Genomic DNA, 16,968 nt, shown 5'->3' with positions numbered 1-16,968 from the left:
GAGCATATAAAAATTAAGTTTATGGAAGATGTCAAATATGCATTGTTTTCAGCTAGAACAGAACATTTTGGAACAAGTTTGTATAACACAACAGGAGATTAAATACAACACAAGGGGTAAGGGAAAACAAGGGAATACGCAGAAGATCTATACAATGCAAGACTCCTTAGACATATTCAGCACCCATTTACATCAGTGATAATAAAAACATGCTTCAAAATAGTGTAAATTCATGAGCCATGCGTGGACATAATGCAATAAGACTGCTAAATACTAATCGAAGTGGCATTTAACTAAGTGTAAGCTATACATCTGTATTCTTTAGAAATGACAAATATTGTTCCACCAACCATTAGTAATTATTTGAAACTGTTTGGAGTTCAATGCAATCATTCTGATGGCAATAGCAATAAAAGGTCATAAGATAAAGAGATAGTGGACATCAATTAAATGACATGCCGACAACAATGTTGGATAGGGATAGCGGAATATTACCATTAAAAATCCTATATCTCCATACTTATACAACAGGAAATAAAAAAACATGTTTCAGCAAGCCTAGGTTAGCATGACATGGCCAGCAATTACCATCATTAACACCTTTGGTATTGACTAATTTCATAGGAATTAAAAATGTTATGTAAAAAAGAATAGATTTTTGATATATATTATCAGACATTGACATTAGTTACTTTCCTCCAGACCGAAGACCAAAGATTTTCCTCAAATACCTCCTCACAATCAATTTCCCCCCATTGATGTTCAGGTGAGCATTTAAATTTAGGGTAAGCTGTTATGAGTTATTTATCAGTGAAAGTTAGAAGCTTAAACCAGCAAGATAGATTGCAAGCATAGTCTAGAACCGGGGTCTCCAAACAGTCGATCGCAAGTGACCAGTAGCTCACCCGAGCCTTTTCAGTCACTTTCACTCGACACAAAACTGTCTAAAGTAATGAAGTGCTCTGACCAAACAGAGTGCAAATCCCGATAGCAAGGAATGCTGTGATCGGCCGGAGCAAGTTCCTTGCTAAGAGCTGTGCCCCAATTGGCCATGGTGTTTTGCCATGATGCACTGATCAGCCTGGGCTTTTGCTTTAAAAAAGACCATGTTGATTGCATGTCGTGTTGGAGCTGCGCTCGAAGGAGAAGGTTGTACTCTGAACAGGGAAGGCATCTGAAGAGGAGGCTCAAGCTGTATCGGGAAGAAAGAGGTTTGCTGGGTCAGGAGAGGTGGATGGCAGCAGCATTTTGGGCTGCTAATACACCAAAAGCATGTTTCTTTTGCAGTGTGGGCTACTGCCGACCCCCCCCCCTTTCACCATGCACAAAGCTGTTTGCACTGCAAGAGGAGGGTTGCAGCGCTGCAGCAGCCACTGCTGCACAGACCATGTTGAGCTTGCTGGAGGCCAGCAGTTAAACAGACATGGAGCGGTCATACTTCGGGCCGATTCACAGAAAGTTTTTCTATGGGATTGCACCATTATAAAACGCTTCTGTGAATCAGGCCCTTAATGTCTGCGTTTCTACCTGGACGCATCTTAAGTCACAGAGCCACTTTTATAAGCAGCGGGGCTCCAGTGAGTCCAACATGGACTCTGCAACAGTGGGATATCGTTAATTCATTTGAGAAGAGATGGGCTTGAGTGGGCGTCCCTCCCTCACCAGTCATTTTTTGTCAGACGGGTTGACCACGAACGTGAAGCAGATCACATACTTTTCACCGTCAAATTTGATAGTCACGTAGGGTCTATCACAAAAGACTGCTAACGCATTCGAATTCCTCAATTATCTCTAGCACAAACTTGGAGCCTGCTTTCTGGTGCGTGGAGAGATGGGGCAAGCAATGCACTTCAACACTGGCTCCTTTCTGATTGGTAATTCTGCCTGTAAAAGCACATGTTGCAAGATTTACAAAAGGGAGCAACACTTCATGGCCAAGTGTCCTGTGATCCTCAAGAGGAATAATGCCACGCGGTGTAACTTTGTTGATGCAGGAAACATGCAGTTAACAAGTCACAGGGATGGGACCAGTTCTGAGGGAAGGATGTCCACTGTGTTGAGCCTCTCTACAAGACAGTGGCCATAGAAGGGGTAACGCAATGGCCCAAAACACAGTGGGGAAGAGGGTGAAATTACTGTGTAAGACATACAACATCCCCTCACCCCCCCTCACGAGATATTTCTGACGGCCATTGCAGCCATTCACCACAGGGGGTTCTGTAGATGTGCTTCCTAACTGCTGCTGGAAATCATACTGCAGTTAATGGGGTTTGCTTCTAGGCGCAGAGGATAGACGTCCTCTACTGCAACAATGTAATGATAGGTACAGTAAATGGGCACATCACTCATCCATGGCTCCTTTTCAGTCATAGAAACCACATTTATAAACCGCATGGCTCCAACATGCAACAGTCTTCAGGTGGCCAACGTGTAAATCTCATTATGTTGCGCGCGACACTGTTCTTGCACAAACTTATTGACTGGACAATAATAATGATGCAAAAAAATATACATGTTTATAGCGAGGTCTACTAGCTCGACATGCAGAAAAAAGTTTGATTTGTGCCCACAGTAAAATATTGTTATCAGAACAAGCTAGAGGTTTGTGACAATCACCATGCCAACCTGACGATTACAAAACGTCCATCAGTGTACGTCTTAAATGTGGTGACGGTGCATTGGTGATGGATGTTTCAGGTTTGTAAGCTTTTGCATTCTAGGACTAAGGTTTTCCTTTCAGGCTGTACAAAATAAAGCTACAATGATTTTAAATTAGCTTAACCTGTTTCTATAAGTATTTACATGTCATGTTGCTGCAATTTCTTTATTTTGTAAGTAAACTCTACAAAACCGTATTATAGGGCTTCAAATCCAGCATGTAATATTTGCTGCAAGTGAAGTTGGTTACAATCCCTGCTTCACCCTTCAGATATAGTGATCTTGGGCACATGTCTTGCTCTCACTTAAATGCAAAAAAAAGTGTCTTAGTAAGTGATTGTCAAAAATATATGAAATACGATGCCCTTACATTGGGGCAGATTTATTGATTAGTGACAAAATGGTGTGCCCTTATGCTCATGTCAGTGTGCGCCATGCGGTCACCTAAAATTGCATTGTTGCACTGGGCCTCAATTAGTCCCATATTACTTGAATTGACGGCCGATAAGTAGTCTCCTCAGCCATTCAGTGCACCAAACATTCTAGTATAGAAGACAGACTGTAGCAGAGAAAACATTAATTTCCTCCCCTTCCGCCAAGATCATTTTTTCAATCCATTATTTTGACTTTATGACTTAACGGGAGTCAACAAATTAGGCTTTAGCCGTCCTTATTCTTGGCTGAATTATGTGCCATGGTAAAAGAGCATGCCACAATGTTACAATTTCCATGAATTGGGGATGTGGTAAAATGGCACTGGTGTTTCTTTGCATTTATAAAGTGCACAAGCAGCCCAAGGGCATTGTGGCGCTGTTACAGAAGGCTTAGTTACATAAGTGCTTACAGAAACATACATGGTGCCTAACCCCATGTTGCAGGGCGGCAGCAGCATAGGAGTTTAGAGTTTTTATATTGTTTGACAAAGCAGAACTTTGCAAATGGTGAATTCTTTTAAAAACCATAATAGATTGACTGAAATCCTCCTCAGATTACTTTTGCACATGTAGCCCCAAAACAAACGTACAAAGTACACTCGTTGAAATCAAGGATGCAGATGCAGGCTTACTCTCCAAGAAAAGGCAGGCAATTTCCATCAAGGGTGGGTGACAGATTTTATTTACAAGTGTAAAAGGGAAGTGCCAAAGGTGCAGTGGGAAAAAAACGCATACACATTATGAAAATAATTTTCCAGAAAGAAGCATTGTGATCCCAAAAGGTTGCTGAATAAAAGCTGCACATGCACATTTATTTCCATTCAATGGGATGAATCAGTTGATGCCAGGATTACTGCCAAGTTGGCAGTGTTTGTGCGAATGGTGTTTGAAGACTAAAGTCAATAAAGAGGAATTCTTGACATTGCTGCTTCCAAAATCCAGAACCAGTGGTGTCGATATCTACAAGGTCAATCATTTTAGAAAAACAAAAAAAACATTGAACAAGTTTGTGGCAACAACTGATTGTGCACCAGCAATGACCGCTTGTCATTCTGGTTTTGCTGCGTGTTGTAAAGCAGACACTGATTTTCCTCCCTTATTGCACTACCACTGCATCATACATCAACAGGCAATTTGTGCCAAAAGGGATGCGGTTTTATCATGTAATGCCTCTGTAGTGAGTATTAATTCAATTTGTGCAAAGACCAAACTTAGAATGTTCAAAATATTCCCAGAACCATCATATGCTGCACACGGTGATCTATTGCTACACCAAAATCCCGTGGCTTAGCAGGGGGAAAAATACTCAACTTTGCCTTTCATGGGCTCAAGAAATGAAGCTATCAGGCAGTTATGCAGCTTTTCTTGGCTTCAGATGTAAGAGCAATTAAACACTCTGAACTGAACGACAAAGGTAAAACAATTGCTGACATAAGCAGAGCAAAGAGATTCAAGTCCAAAATTAACCTTCTCAGCAAACAAGTGGAGAAAATGCAGCATTTTCCTTGTGTACTCCAAACGCTGACAGAATACAGCTAGTGCTGAACTTCTGAACATGGAGAAATACAAACTATCGCCTGAGCAGGCTGAAGGCAAAGTTCAGTGCTGGTTCAGAGATTTTGAAAAGCTGCACCCGGTGTGATTTTCACCTCAAACCCCTTCATGGAAGTCCATATTAGTGAACTTTCCGAACAAATGAGTGAGCCACTTAACCTCAACAGTTTTTCAATGGAAATGTAGGTTGGTCAGCCTGCAAGTCAACATTCAGTTGAAAAGCAGACAGACCATCTTGCACCTATTTCTGGAGCCTTGTTAATTGCAAGGAGTATTTATTTATAAAACATTCTTGTACCATCACGCCTCATGCCCAAAGGCCTCAGGGCGCGCACACAATCACAAAAACCACCATACAAGTAGGTTAAAACAGTGCGAAGAGGAGAAGCCGGTGACAGAACATATAGGTTGGTGCAGGGAGAGCTACATGATCAGAGGGCATACTAATCAGGAAGCAGGTTGAAAAGAAACATTTTCAGCTCCTTGAAACTCAACGGCGTCTCAGCTCTAAGGCTGCGAGGTAGCAAGTTCCAAGCATTGGGACCTTGAGCATTGAAGCTACACCCACCTGCCTTCAAAACCCTAAATCTGGGTTGGATTAGGTTGAGATGGTGTTGGGATCTCAGAACAGGCAGGAACATATGATTGGAGACGCACTGTAAGGTACTCGGGAGCAGTGTTTGCCACCCATGTGTGGGCGTAATAATTGTCTGATTCTAGCTTCACTTCTAACAGTGCAAACCCCGCCTGGACACAGTTGTATGGGTGCGTCTGGCCAGACCTGTAACGGCCCGCACTGCGCCATTCTGCGTAACTTGTAAAGCGGCTAGGACAAAATGAGAGCAGCTGCTGAGCAGATTATTGCAATAATCGATAAAGGTATTAAAAGACGAAGGCCAAGGTGGCTAGGTTCTCCTGGGTAAGAAAAGTTTGGATGTTACACAGAAGTGATTAATCATACCGCAAGATCTAAACGAAGCCACATGTTGACTCATGGAGAGTTCAATGTCCAGGGCCACACCGAGTCGCTTAACCTTCCTGGCCACTGGAATCAACGTACCCAAGATTAGGAGCTTCTTATGCTTTGCAGGGAGTGACTTCAACTTTGAGCCAGAAGCAACAATAAGGAGCTCTGTTTTGCTTGCATTCAAGACAAGGGAGTTGGCAGCCATCCAGAGATGAATGGACTTGTGGATGGCATTAAGATTAGCCAAGTCCTCAAGGTATGAACCAGAGCGTTTTACAATAACCAGAGTTTCATCCGCGTAGTTTGCCATTAAAACATTCAGGCTAACCAGAAGTTGCAAAAACGGGATCATGTAGACGTTGAATGTAGGAGAAATGCATGACCCCTGTGGAACACTGCCGTCAACGGGAATGGGTTTGGAGGAAATGTCACCTACCTTCAGCATCAGAACCAATAAATGCCCTTGATCAGTCTTCTGTAACAAGTTGGCCTTGAAATCTAGCATAAGGGATCCAAAAAGATTGGAAACACGAGCCAATTATAAACCTTGTCCAATTTTTGTGACGTGGACTGAGTGGCAGGCTCATCTCCGAAAGGTTGTGCATCGTTGGTTAGTTGCAACACAGCGAAAACAATTACTCAATGATAAAAGGGACTGACCAGTCAAGGTTATATAAAAATATCTACTTTATCACAAAATAGTTCTAGTGCACTATGAAATAAAACCCACCCACTAAGGGAATGCAGAGGACAGACACTTTCCAGAAGATGCACTCTGGATACTGATAGGAGGGTAGTCAGTATAGTAATTAATCGTAACGGTTCAGGATACTTGTTTTCAACACAAAGGGAGCAATGGGTCGTAAAATGTCACTAGGGGCTTTCGGAGATGAACCAGGGGGACAGAACCACAAACTAAGTACCTTGTTCTGTAGATGTTCTTGGTGCTTGATGAGGTCAAGTCAGTTTCAGGGCACATTGTAGCTTCTGTGATAAGAGTTCAAGACTCAGACAGCTGCAGGTATCCGGCGACAGGCAGTTCCAGTGCAGAAAACGCGGACAGCTGCAGGCTGGCCTAAGCAGCGGCTCAAGTTCAGGAAATGTCTCTGTGCTGGTCGGTGGTTTTGAAGCACTGGTCGAGGCATCCAACATCTTTGGCAACTGCAGCGTAACAGTCAGTGGGGCAGTCAGTTGCAGTGCGAGAGGCTCGACTGGCTTGAAAATGTCTTAAAAGCAGACGTCGGCTGATGCTTGTCAACGCACTGCTGCTAGCTTCTTCACTGGGCTTGGGTCATACTTTAAAGGCGGACGGCCCAAAGCTAAGGAGTGTTGCAGGAAGATGCCTAGTCCTTCGTTCAGAGACTGGCGCATCCCACCTAGGAAGCTTGCTGCAGGGCATGCAGTGGACTGGCTGGGTACAGTTTATGGAGCTGCTCGACGGTCCTCTGGATTCGGCATATCCCTCTGTTCCCTGGGAGATGTTTGGAGAGGGATCTTGTTTCACTCTTGGAGGTCCTGGCCTTACTTCACTGCCAGAAGATGTAAGGCAGACTGTACCTTCTGTCTGGGTCCAATGAGGTGTTCTTCTTGCTACTCCTTGCAAAGTCTTCAGATCTGCCAAAAGAGGGGCTCAGCCCTATTTTAAAGCCAAATGGGCAACAATGATTGTGTAGGCTAAGCGTACCTTAATAAACCAATCCTGTGTTTCCACCGACAATCTTCTGTGTGCATGAGGTCATAATCAGAGCGCTTTGCAAGAGAAAAGGTAAAGGGGTGAAAACAGGTAATACCAAGTCCCACCCTTCTTACTCTCTGTTGTAGATCAAAAGGTCTATGGTTAATGTGGCTCTCTGGTTCCTGATTAAAGCAGCTGGTCTCCCTTGATGCTGCAATGGGACCAGACATTCTACCTTCTGAATGAGGTCCCCCTGAGGGAATGACTACTGTAATGCATGCGGTCCCAGACATGACATTTCATGGTCCACTGATACGAGCAGGAGCTGTCTTAAGGTGGACAGTGCATATTAAAGGTTGTTGGGGTTTCCAGTCTCCTTTGTTAACCTCTGCAGCCAGGCCTATGGCGGCATGTTTGAATTACACTATTAGTATGTTAACTCCTACCACCATCTGCATGACTAAACAAAAGGACAGGATCCATGGAGCCTTAGCTGGTTAATTAGGCTGGCCATGACCGTAGGAAGGTTTTGGCCCTTGTTTGAGACACATCGTGCACACCACCTGTCAGACCCCCAACGAAATAGGGCAGGGGGGTGGAGGGGGACTTAAACCCATGTACTCTGGGTGGACACAGGCTATGTGTAGGTTGTGCGGTAAGCATAGGAAAATGTGTGTGGATCAGCCCCACACATTTTCCAGAGGTTGATAACACTCAATTTCATCATATTTTTTTTTTAAACCCTGGTGAGCGCTCACCCTGGAGGATGGTCGAATTCCTCACACAAGCTGTGCTTTCTCACTCTGTGGCAGGGGCAGCTTACAAAGACAATATGCAGATCTGTGTTGCTGTCTTGGAAATGGGAAAATGGGGCCTTAGAGTCAGAAATAGGAGTCTCAGAAATTTGAATTATGCACTGGGTTCACACCAAGGAAAAGTAGGGAACGCAGGAGAATTTTTTTGAAGTGCCTCGCAAAGGGACATCTTCATTGCAGGAACAAGTCAGTTCATACCTGGAAAACATGAGAAGGGTTAAGGGTTTCCTATGAGATGGCAATCAACAGATAAAAGGTGCACACCATTAAACCTACAAGGCGTGGGGGAAAAATAAAATCACTGTAGAGGGCAAGAATTGGATTCTGATCCGTAGGAGTACAAGGAGGATTTGATAGCGGACACAGCCCTCAGACTTCTACAAATCAAAACGCACGCAATTCGCAATCAAATAACTCCTTCGCTTTGTGGTAACAAGGGAAGGCTATGTGATCCCAGCATAACTGGCCACCCCACCTACCAGCTTAAATAACGGTCAGAAGGAATTGTCCATCGACCAACAGGTGTGCCAAGACTATAGGGGAGGCTACAAGGGAATGTTTTGAATGACCAGTAGGCACAGTCGTGCACGGCATAACATGGCAGTGAAAGGCGGTGGCGGGGCTTTGGGGCTGGAGGGGGGCGTCTACTAAAGTGAGCTGGGTGCCAGAACAGGAACCCAGCAAGGGGGGTGGGGGGGCGGGGGGGAAAGCCATTAGGATAGAACATTTATGGCTTAAAATACCTTCACCTGCATTTTATAGTTTGGGCGGAGGTTTGCCAAGAGGAAGACTAAGCAATGCAGAGTGCGGGGGTGGGGGGTGGAATGGGGAGCCAAGGCCAGGGAGGTCAAATTCCCATGGTTGTCATCCCTGGGGTGCTGGTGGGACCAACGCTGATAATTGCCCTCCCTTTCCTGTGGTTAGATCCCTACTTCCTGGTTTTCTCTGCTCCCGAGAAAACGTTAAGTCCCAAAAATAGGTCTGCACTCAATAAATACCCTAATAATGAAGGCATAACATAAGGGGTATAGGAATAAAAGTGTCGTTCAAGGGGTACACAGCATCTTCCAAGAGTTACACCAGGGGATTCATAAGACTGTGGCAAAAGGTGGTCGAGGATCACACCGGTACACAGGCTTACAATGCAACTTGCTGGATATGGGGGCTTACTAGTGGCAGTAGGCGGAGGCGCCCATTCCCAATTGGCAACCAATGGATTGGGTAGCTTACAGCGGGGTGAGGGGTGATGGAAGGGGAGGATGAGTCGTAAGGTGGCCAAGTGGGGTCTGGGAACTGCATGCATCGATGGGTGGGCTCTGAGAATATAGGGGGCATCAAGTAATGTATTGGCTCAACCAATTAAGGCGTCATTTGATCCACAGACATTTAAGCGCTATGGACACTCAATTTGGGTACGAACGAAAGCTACACGTCTCAAGAGAATATGCCGTGCTTGGACAGGATAGAGGGCTGTTTTACGCCGTCAGAAAAGATTGAAGGAGGAATTGCAGACCATGAGCAGAGGCCTCAATATGGATGAGGGATTTGGGACCACCTGAATGCATTGGCCAAGGACATGGGTTGGGAAGCCTCAGTGGGAATTATTAGCAGGAAGAAAGGTGGGGAGTGATGTGTGCCAAAACATTCATGGATAGGTGAAGAAGGCAAGGGGTCAGGGTCGAGTCAGGAGACACAGGGACCCAAGAAAAGAAGCTAAATTGAGAGGTTGGGCAGAGGGCACAAGAGCAGGAAGAAGCGTAAGGTGCTGAATTGTCAGAAGAAGCCGGGAAGGAACAGGGCACAGAGCAGGGAATGATGGTACCACATGGAACATTGGGGTGAGTTGCTAAAGGAGCTGTTGGGGAAAATTAAAGGAGTCGTGCAGGAGCAATGGGACAATATCACAATGGGGCAAGCAACAGAATATGCCAGGCGAGTGCTATGAGTGTCGGTAAGGCAGGGGAGGGGTGAATGTGCCAAAGGCAGGTGGGGTATGGGACGCAAGAGAACCACGGGGGGGGGCTCGGACCACACAATGCCACTATGGAGGCAAGGAATAACATTGGGGAGGGGGAATGATGGGTGAGGTGAGAAGGGGAAGGGTCATGGGGAGCCAGTAGCGTTGCAGCAAAGGCCAGAGGGTGTTTCCCCAACAGACATCACCCGCCGGAATAACTTGGCACATCCCAATAGCAGTGAAGGAACGGATATGGAGACAGGGGTTCAGAGATATCTTCTCGTCAGAGCATGAAAAAGAAGGATACAAGACATCCAGGGCCACAAGAAAGAAGAGGGGAAGAAAGGAGTGTTAACAGCAAAAACACTGGAGAACTGGCTGGACACATTTGCTATCTGGGCACAGATTATAATGGAAACATTCCCTGAGCAGAGGGCCAGGGGCTAGCATTGCACCTGTATAGTAATGCTATTAGGGAGTATGGCAGGAGGGAGGACTAGGTTGGTTATTATATGGCCAAAGGTTCAGATTAAAGTTGCCATCTGACACCAAAATGTTATGGTCAAAGAAAATAATCGACTGGATGGACCACATGGAGAACGCTCAGGCTGGTGGGTCAGGACCTATAAGGAATAGGATTGGCCAGCAGGAGGGGCCCTTTCGACTCAGTATACAAGCAATGGGGCAGGAGGGCAGGGGGTATCTGGAGCATCCACATGCTAGCCGGGGAGGGTACAATGGCAGGGGGGAGACATAATTAAGCAGCAGGCTTACAGAGGAAGGCGGACTTCATGGTAAAGAAGACTGAACAGATGTGCAGCCTGCTCAATGGGGGCCTGCAAAGGGGGGGCTGTGGCTAACCGAGGATCAGGAAGGGATGGCACATCTGCATATCGGGATACTGGGGGGGAGCTGTGGGGGCAGAGGGAAGAGGCAGGGGGTCGTGTTTGTTCAGCATGGTGGGACATGAGAAATGAGACTTGTATTCAGTGATGAAATGGACTCTCGTGGTGTAACTAATGCATTGATGTATTGTGATTCACAGGCATGAGAAAGAACCGGTGTGACCAAGACCATGAAGCAAGCTTGGAGGATAAACCAGCAAAGGGGCGCACTGGAGGTTGGACACTCATTCCTAGCAAGGGGCCTACGACCGGCGAAGTGGAGCAAGGAGATGGGCCTTAAGGAGACAAAGGTGGTGTGGAATGGGCAGTCCATGAGATGGAGCAGGCTCTACGGGCTGGTAGTGGGAAGGTGGTAGAGGGATGGCGCACATCCATGTCATTCACAACCAATGTCTGAACAGCAAAGGGCAGAGTCCTGGGTATTACAGCTACTGCGAGGCACAGTGAGAGCCAAGTCAAAGCCTGGGGGACACAGTATGGTCCGGATGGATTCCACGGCAGGAATGGAGGGGTGCCCATTCACAGAGCAGTGGAGGAATCCGAGAGAACATCCTTGAGAAGCACGGGCTAGGCACACCTTAATAACCCCCAAAGACGCCAGGGTATTTTGCACCGGAGTAGCTTCATCTGTCCAGGGGGGGCCTTCATGGGCATGAATATCGGGGACCCGTTCGACGGGTATGGCTGCAAGTGAACATGGCGGCTGCTGTGCATGTACCCGAGGAGAGCATTTCACAGGCGTTTCGCTGAACAGGGTAGCTTCATGTGAATCCAGATGTGCTCTGGTGTTTGCAAGTAAAGCGCATGCAGTGCCTGAAGCCTTGGGAATGCCAGGAATGTGTACTCAGAATTGCAGGCTCTGAATGCCAAGCCTTTGGCAAACAAACCAGAAACTGTCAGTGACGGCAGCGAGTCCTTCTAATAAAGTAAAGCCACTCCCTTACACGCCCCCTCTCCCCCCCCACCCCCATGCACAGGACCATCACCCATGCCTTTCCCCACAAAGTATATTCACACTGTACCGTAGCTGGAGGTTTTCCACCTTCGTCGCCTACGCTCTGGCCATTCTGAAAAGCAAAACAAAAACAAAACACATTGAGAACAGTTGGTCTGCAGACTGCCCTTTACCAAATCTCAAAAAATGTCACATGTCCACCATTTCAACATGTCCACAGTGAACCTCACATCGATTCAGCAGTATCCGAGACCCAGGCTGGGCAAGGAGCAGCTCGCATTTGATGCAAGCCACGGCTAGCCTTTAAACATTCTAGATTACCTTATTAGCAACAGTCATTTTCAGTTTTTTTGCAATAAGGCAGTGCTACGGTGCAACCTATAAACCGAAAGCATTGCATTACAGTACAGCTAGAGAGAAAGGCATAAGAGGAGAGAAACGGTGAAGGTGTAATGTAATTGTCATTTGTATAGCACCTTTTCCCATTGGTATGGCTTTAAAGTGCAGTGGGTAAACACCATAGGGGTATCGAAGTCCAAGATAAGGGAGAGCCGTCCGGAGTTTAGAATGTGGGTGTGCGTTTTAGCCAATACGAAGGTAGGTGTGGCCAAGTCCCTGCTGGTGACCTATGTCGGGCTGCCTTGTGGATGGGAGCTGTGAGGGGGTTGAGAGAGTATGCGAGTGTAGGACTGTCCAGCTAAACCACATTTTGTTGCTGGATGTAGCTGTACTCTAATGGCAAAGGTATTGCGCCATTTTGTCTTCAAATGGTGTAGGATAGCAGATGTGTACTGGTGGGTTGCCGTGCCTGCGGCCATCTGCCATTGACATCCGTTCCAGTGTGCCCTGGCCGGTTTCTAGACTTCAAACGTGGTGCAGATTCTGTCCTGTGGTCTGCCGAGTATATTCCTTTCGTGTCTCTGAACATTCTATGAGGGGGTTCATTGCTGCCTCAGCCTGTCTGACTGGGGTTTAAAAAACCTTTTTTTTTTAAAGTGAGCCTTTGGTTCATCAGAAAGCAGAGAAAAACCAGGTCTTGAGGGCCTTCCAGAAGGCAAGGTGATCCTCTAAACAGCAGGTGCTAAGGGAAATTGTGTTCTAGATGGGAGCTTGGATGGAGAAGGAGGAGCAACTTATCTTGTCTATTTGAACAGGTTGGGTGACATGGAGTGTGAAGTGGGAAAAGTGAACAAAAGGCTCCCACCAATCCCCTCTCAACCCTGGCCTAGAGGATCACGGCCCAGACACCCGCCACGAGAGGACTTTGCCCATCTCCCAGACGACCAAATACCCTGGTACAAGAACATACGGATATGCCCACTCGCGTGCCCACCCGCCTGCCCACCAGCCTGCCCTGCACATGCCGACACCTGTGGCATGGATGGACTCGACTAAACCATCCCGCACCAAATCAACACATTGTTAGAGATGCCATGACGACCTAGCCAACGGTCAGCACACTCGTGCAAACATACACACCGGACACTCCCACACCAATCCACACGAAGAACATACTCAGTGCTATGACGTAGGCGACGGACACACCCACGGACGTGCATCTTTATTATTTTCCACATAGGCTTTTCAAAATGCAGAAACGCAAGACGCATAATGAACTCATCTAAAAAGGCTTGGCTCACGCTTCTTCTAAACCCATGTACCATAATGAGAAATATAACGAAGACACGATACCGGGGATGAAGCGATATGATACCATAACCTAAAGAACCTGTGTATTAAACGGTCCCACCTATGCACCAGGCCCAAGTAGGCCGCAAGCAAAAGCCTCCATGAACATTGAATGAGCAAGAGTTTGGTTGCTGACCCTGCAGAATGAGCCCAGCGAAAGCAGACAGTCAAGGGCACAACGTTGCAAACCCTCATACCGCAAGCCGACGCCAAGGTCACACCTGCAAGATAAGCCAGGCACACAGTGAGAAATGCAATATTAATTGTGCAGAATTCTGCCTCAACCACGGTCCCATCTCACGTGACCAAGCCGAACCTGATAGGGTGCCAAGCCCAGGAGGAAGAAGGCGCCTGGATCCCCCGTCTCAAGACACAGGCAGATACAATTAAGCGACTCAATGGACATCTGCGGCGGTGGGAGTAGTCGGCCTTCCTGCTTATGAATAAATCCTCACATTGGGAACAGCGATGGTCCCAGACTGGGGGGCTCGCGGGTGAACCAATCAGAACATAGGGCCCTTATCACTGGCGCCATTAACATTGACCAATCCTCAGGGGTCTTCATGTAACAATTTTTATGTATCAAACTGAAGGGACAACCCAAGTATACCACCTGACTGACCCTTAACCAATAACAACGTTCTCTATACGTATGCTATACTAACCCTACCACTCGGGGAACCAATCCAGAGTGGCAATAGGTTTTTTTTGCTAACTTTCTCAGGTGACGCAAGTAGCACGTCATACTAAGGAAAAAAGGGTCTGCGAGCCCCACGATGTTGAGAGAGTGTCAGGACGGACGCGTACGATCCTTGACCCACCCTGCCGTTTTGTTTAATAAACAGCAGAATCACCTTGCTTCTTGCGTGTGTCTCATACTCCATCTCTTTTGGGATATACGGGAGGAGTTGGGGCCTCCCTGCCCGGAGGTCCGCGGACGGCCCAGCCGACCCCGGTAGAATTTCCCCCTGACAAGTGATGCCCGATTGCAGGTTTCTAGCAGGTTGGTAAGGGGTGAGCTTGGGTTGATGGCATTCTGGGCATGTCTTGTGCAGGGCACAGTGGGTTATGCATATAGCTTTGAAAGTGGACCTTCACCCATCAGACAGTGTGGAGGACAGAGGGTGGGTGTGATGTGCTCCATGGGGCCAAGGGCTAGGAGGAGCCTAGCTACTGTGTTTTGGATCAACCAGAGATTTGAGTTGTATGCTGGGGCACCCAGTTAAAGAGGTAGGAGAGGACGATAGTAATGATTGCTGTGACTCGGAGGGTAGGAGAAGTAAGAGCAGATGCGTCCGAGAATGCAGAATTGTAGATGGCAAGATTTAGACAAAGTTGATGTGGTGTGAAAGTGTCAGATCTACATCCATGGTACATCCCAGGCATGTTCTTTACTGGGTTGGACGCAGCGGGAGGACGGCCAAGGGACGGGATTGGTGAAGAGTGCCATCTTCTTGCAGATCATGATTGTTTTTTATGGAGGTGGTTAACGGTCATCCATTAGCCGATTTCTGAGGGGCATGAGGAGGTCAGGATGAGGGATGGAAGGGGTCTACGGGCTCTTGAAGATCTGGTGTCTGCGTAGTTGTAGCAGGTTAGGCCATGTGAGTGAATGAGAGCAGGCAGGGGGCTCAGGTAGAGGTTGAAGAGCAGGGGGGGGGATAGTGAGGGTCCCTGTGGAACCCAGTTGGTGACAGGGTGGGGTTGCTAGAAGGGAGGAACAAGGGTGATTTGTGATTGGTTGGCTAGGAAGGAGGAAATCCACCTTAGTGCGAGTGGGAGGATGCAGCAGTCTAGATTGTCAAATGCTGCAGAGAGGTCAGGGTAAGTGCCATCAGAGTCAGCGGTTCTTTTGAGATCATACCAGAGTGAGACGAGGGATGATTCAGTTCAAGAGGGGGGCGGGGGGGTCGTTTGAGGGTCCAGTGCATAGAGTGGCCTTCAATTCTTAGATCTGGTGCAATTCCTTGCTTGTGCTATGGGCGTTGGTGTTTTTTTGCCTTTCATCTTTGTTTTGCAGGCTTGGATTTGTGGGATTTGAGTGAAGGGGTGAACCATCTAGGGGTTTGGTTATGGACTTACCCATTGACTGTCTATTGCCATTCCCACCCACTTCCTGCCCCTCCCCAGCCAAAACATCCTCCCAGGATCTCAGAGCTAACTTCATCAAGCCTTACTATCAAATGTTGTGCTGAAAGTGCCTGCTAGTGCCTTTTCAAAACAGTCTTCAGAGATTTCATGATCTAATTGAATCTGTAAACCTACTACTGGTGTAATAAAAATGCCATAACCAGTTCTGCCTTCCCTGTAGTGCCCTTCACTGAAGTCTTGTTAAAAACAGGCATTGGCAAAAACCAACAGTATAGGATTAGGCATTTGCCAGGTATTGCTATTATGTGCCAAGTTACTGACACCATTTGGAGCTGCTACCCTCGATTGCCAGTTTATACCACTACAGCAGTGCCTGGCAAATGCATTTCCCATGCCTACACAAAAGAATGAACTATCGGTATTGCCAATGCTTTTTCCGGTTTGTGAGTATCCTTCATCCAAGGGCCTTCTGCCAGGTCTCTCTTGAGTAGAGCGCCTGCAGATATCCGGAACTAGCAAGCGGCCAGACACCGAAAATATGAGTATGCAGTGTTGTGGAACGGCCCACTCTATGCCTTAGGCAAGCATTCTTTCGCCAACCCCTCCTCCCATAACACCTACACCATCTGATCAACCAGACAAAACCCTTTTTAAACGTTAAACAGGAAGTTCTATCAGGAATGTCATCGTCCCAATGGATAAGGCATGTATTTGAGCATGCATCGATCCCAAAAATGTTTTTTTTTAAACCGCATCTTACCTCAGATTTTGTCACATTTACACATTCACAACTTGCGGGTTGGAAACCGCCATTTTGTGCTAAGGTTATCTGTTGTGCATGTTACAGTACATGCAGTGACTCATCAGTGGGGCTGTTCACTCTAAAAGGTTAGGAGTTAAAAATGTTGGCCATCCATGTGCAGCAATCAGTAAGCTTAGTATTTCTGCGCTCCCATTCGTAAACCAACAGAGGCCGATGGGCAGCAGGGTGGAGCCCATCCCAGCCGTAAAGCTGAATACGATCAGCGTTTAATCTCAGCACCCTGAATGGCACTAATCCTTTGCCGACCCTGCTGCCCGTGAAGCTACGCAGGATCAGCCTTGGATGGTTTGCTGATGGGAGACAGCAGGGGAAATACCAATTTTAGTGAATTGCGGTTTACAGACGGGAGGCGATACCTGCACTGGCCTTTTGACAAGGGGTGTAAGCTTCTAAAAAGGGCAGTTTGAGGGGTGGGTCTTATGATTTACTGCCATGAGGACACATG

The 16,968-nt window shown here is 47.0% G+C and overlaps 1 protein-coding gene across 1 annotated transcript in view; it reads right to left on the bottom strand.

Moving 5' to 3' along the window:
- RPS6KA1 (ribosomal protein S6 kinase A1) overlaps nt 1–16,968 on the bottom strand; it is a 918,695-nt gene that overhangs the window by 768,179 nt on the left and 133,548 nt on the right. Inside the window, exon 2 of the mRNA XM_069622861.1 lies at nt 11,988–12,032. Coding sequence (XP_069478962.1) covers nt 11,988–12,032 — 45 coding nt within the window. The remainder of the gene's footprint in view (nt 1–11,987; nt 12,033–16,968) is intronic.

The sequence above is a fragment of the Ambystoma mexicanum genome, chromosome 11 (genome assembly GCF_040938575.1).
Source record: "Ambystoma mexicanum isolate Mex_15411 chromosome 11, UKY_AmexF1_1, whole genome shotgun sequence".
In the NCBI taxonomy this organism is placed as follows: domain Eukaryota; kingdom Metazoa; phylum Chordata; class Amphibia; order Caudata; family Ambystomatidae; genus Ambystoma; species Ambystoma mexicanum.
The sequence above is the reverse complement of the archived record's forward strand: the minus strand, read 5'-3'. Positions and strand labels throughout refer to the sequence as shown.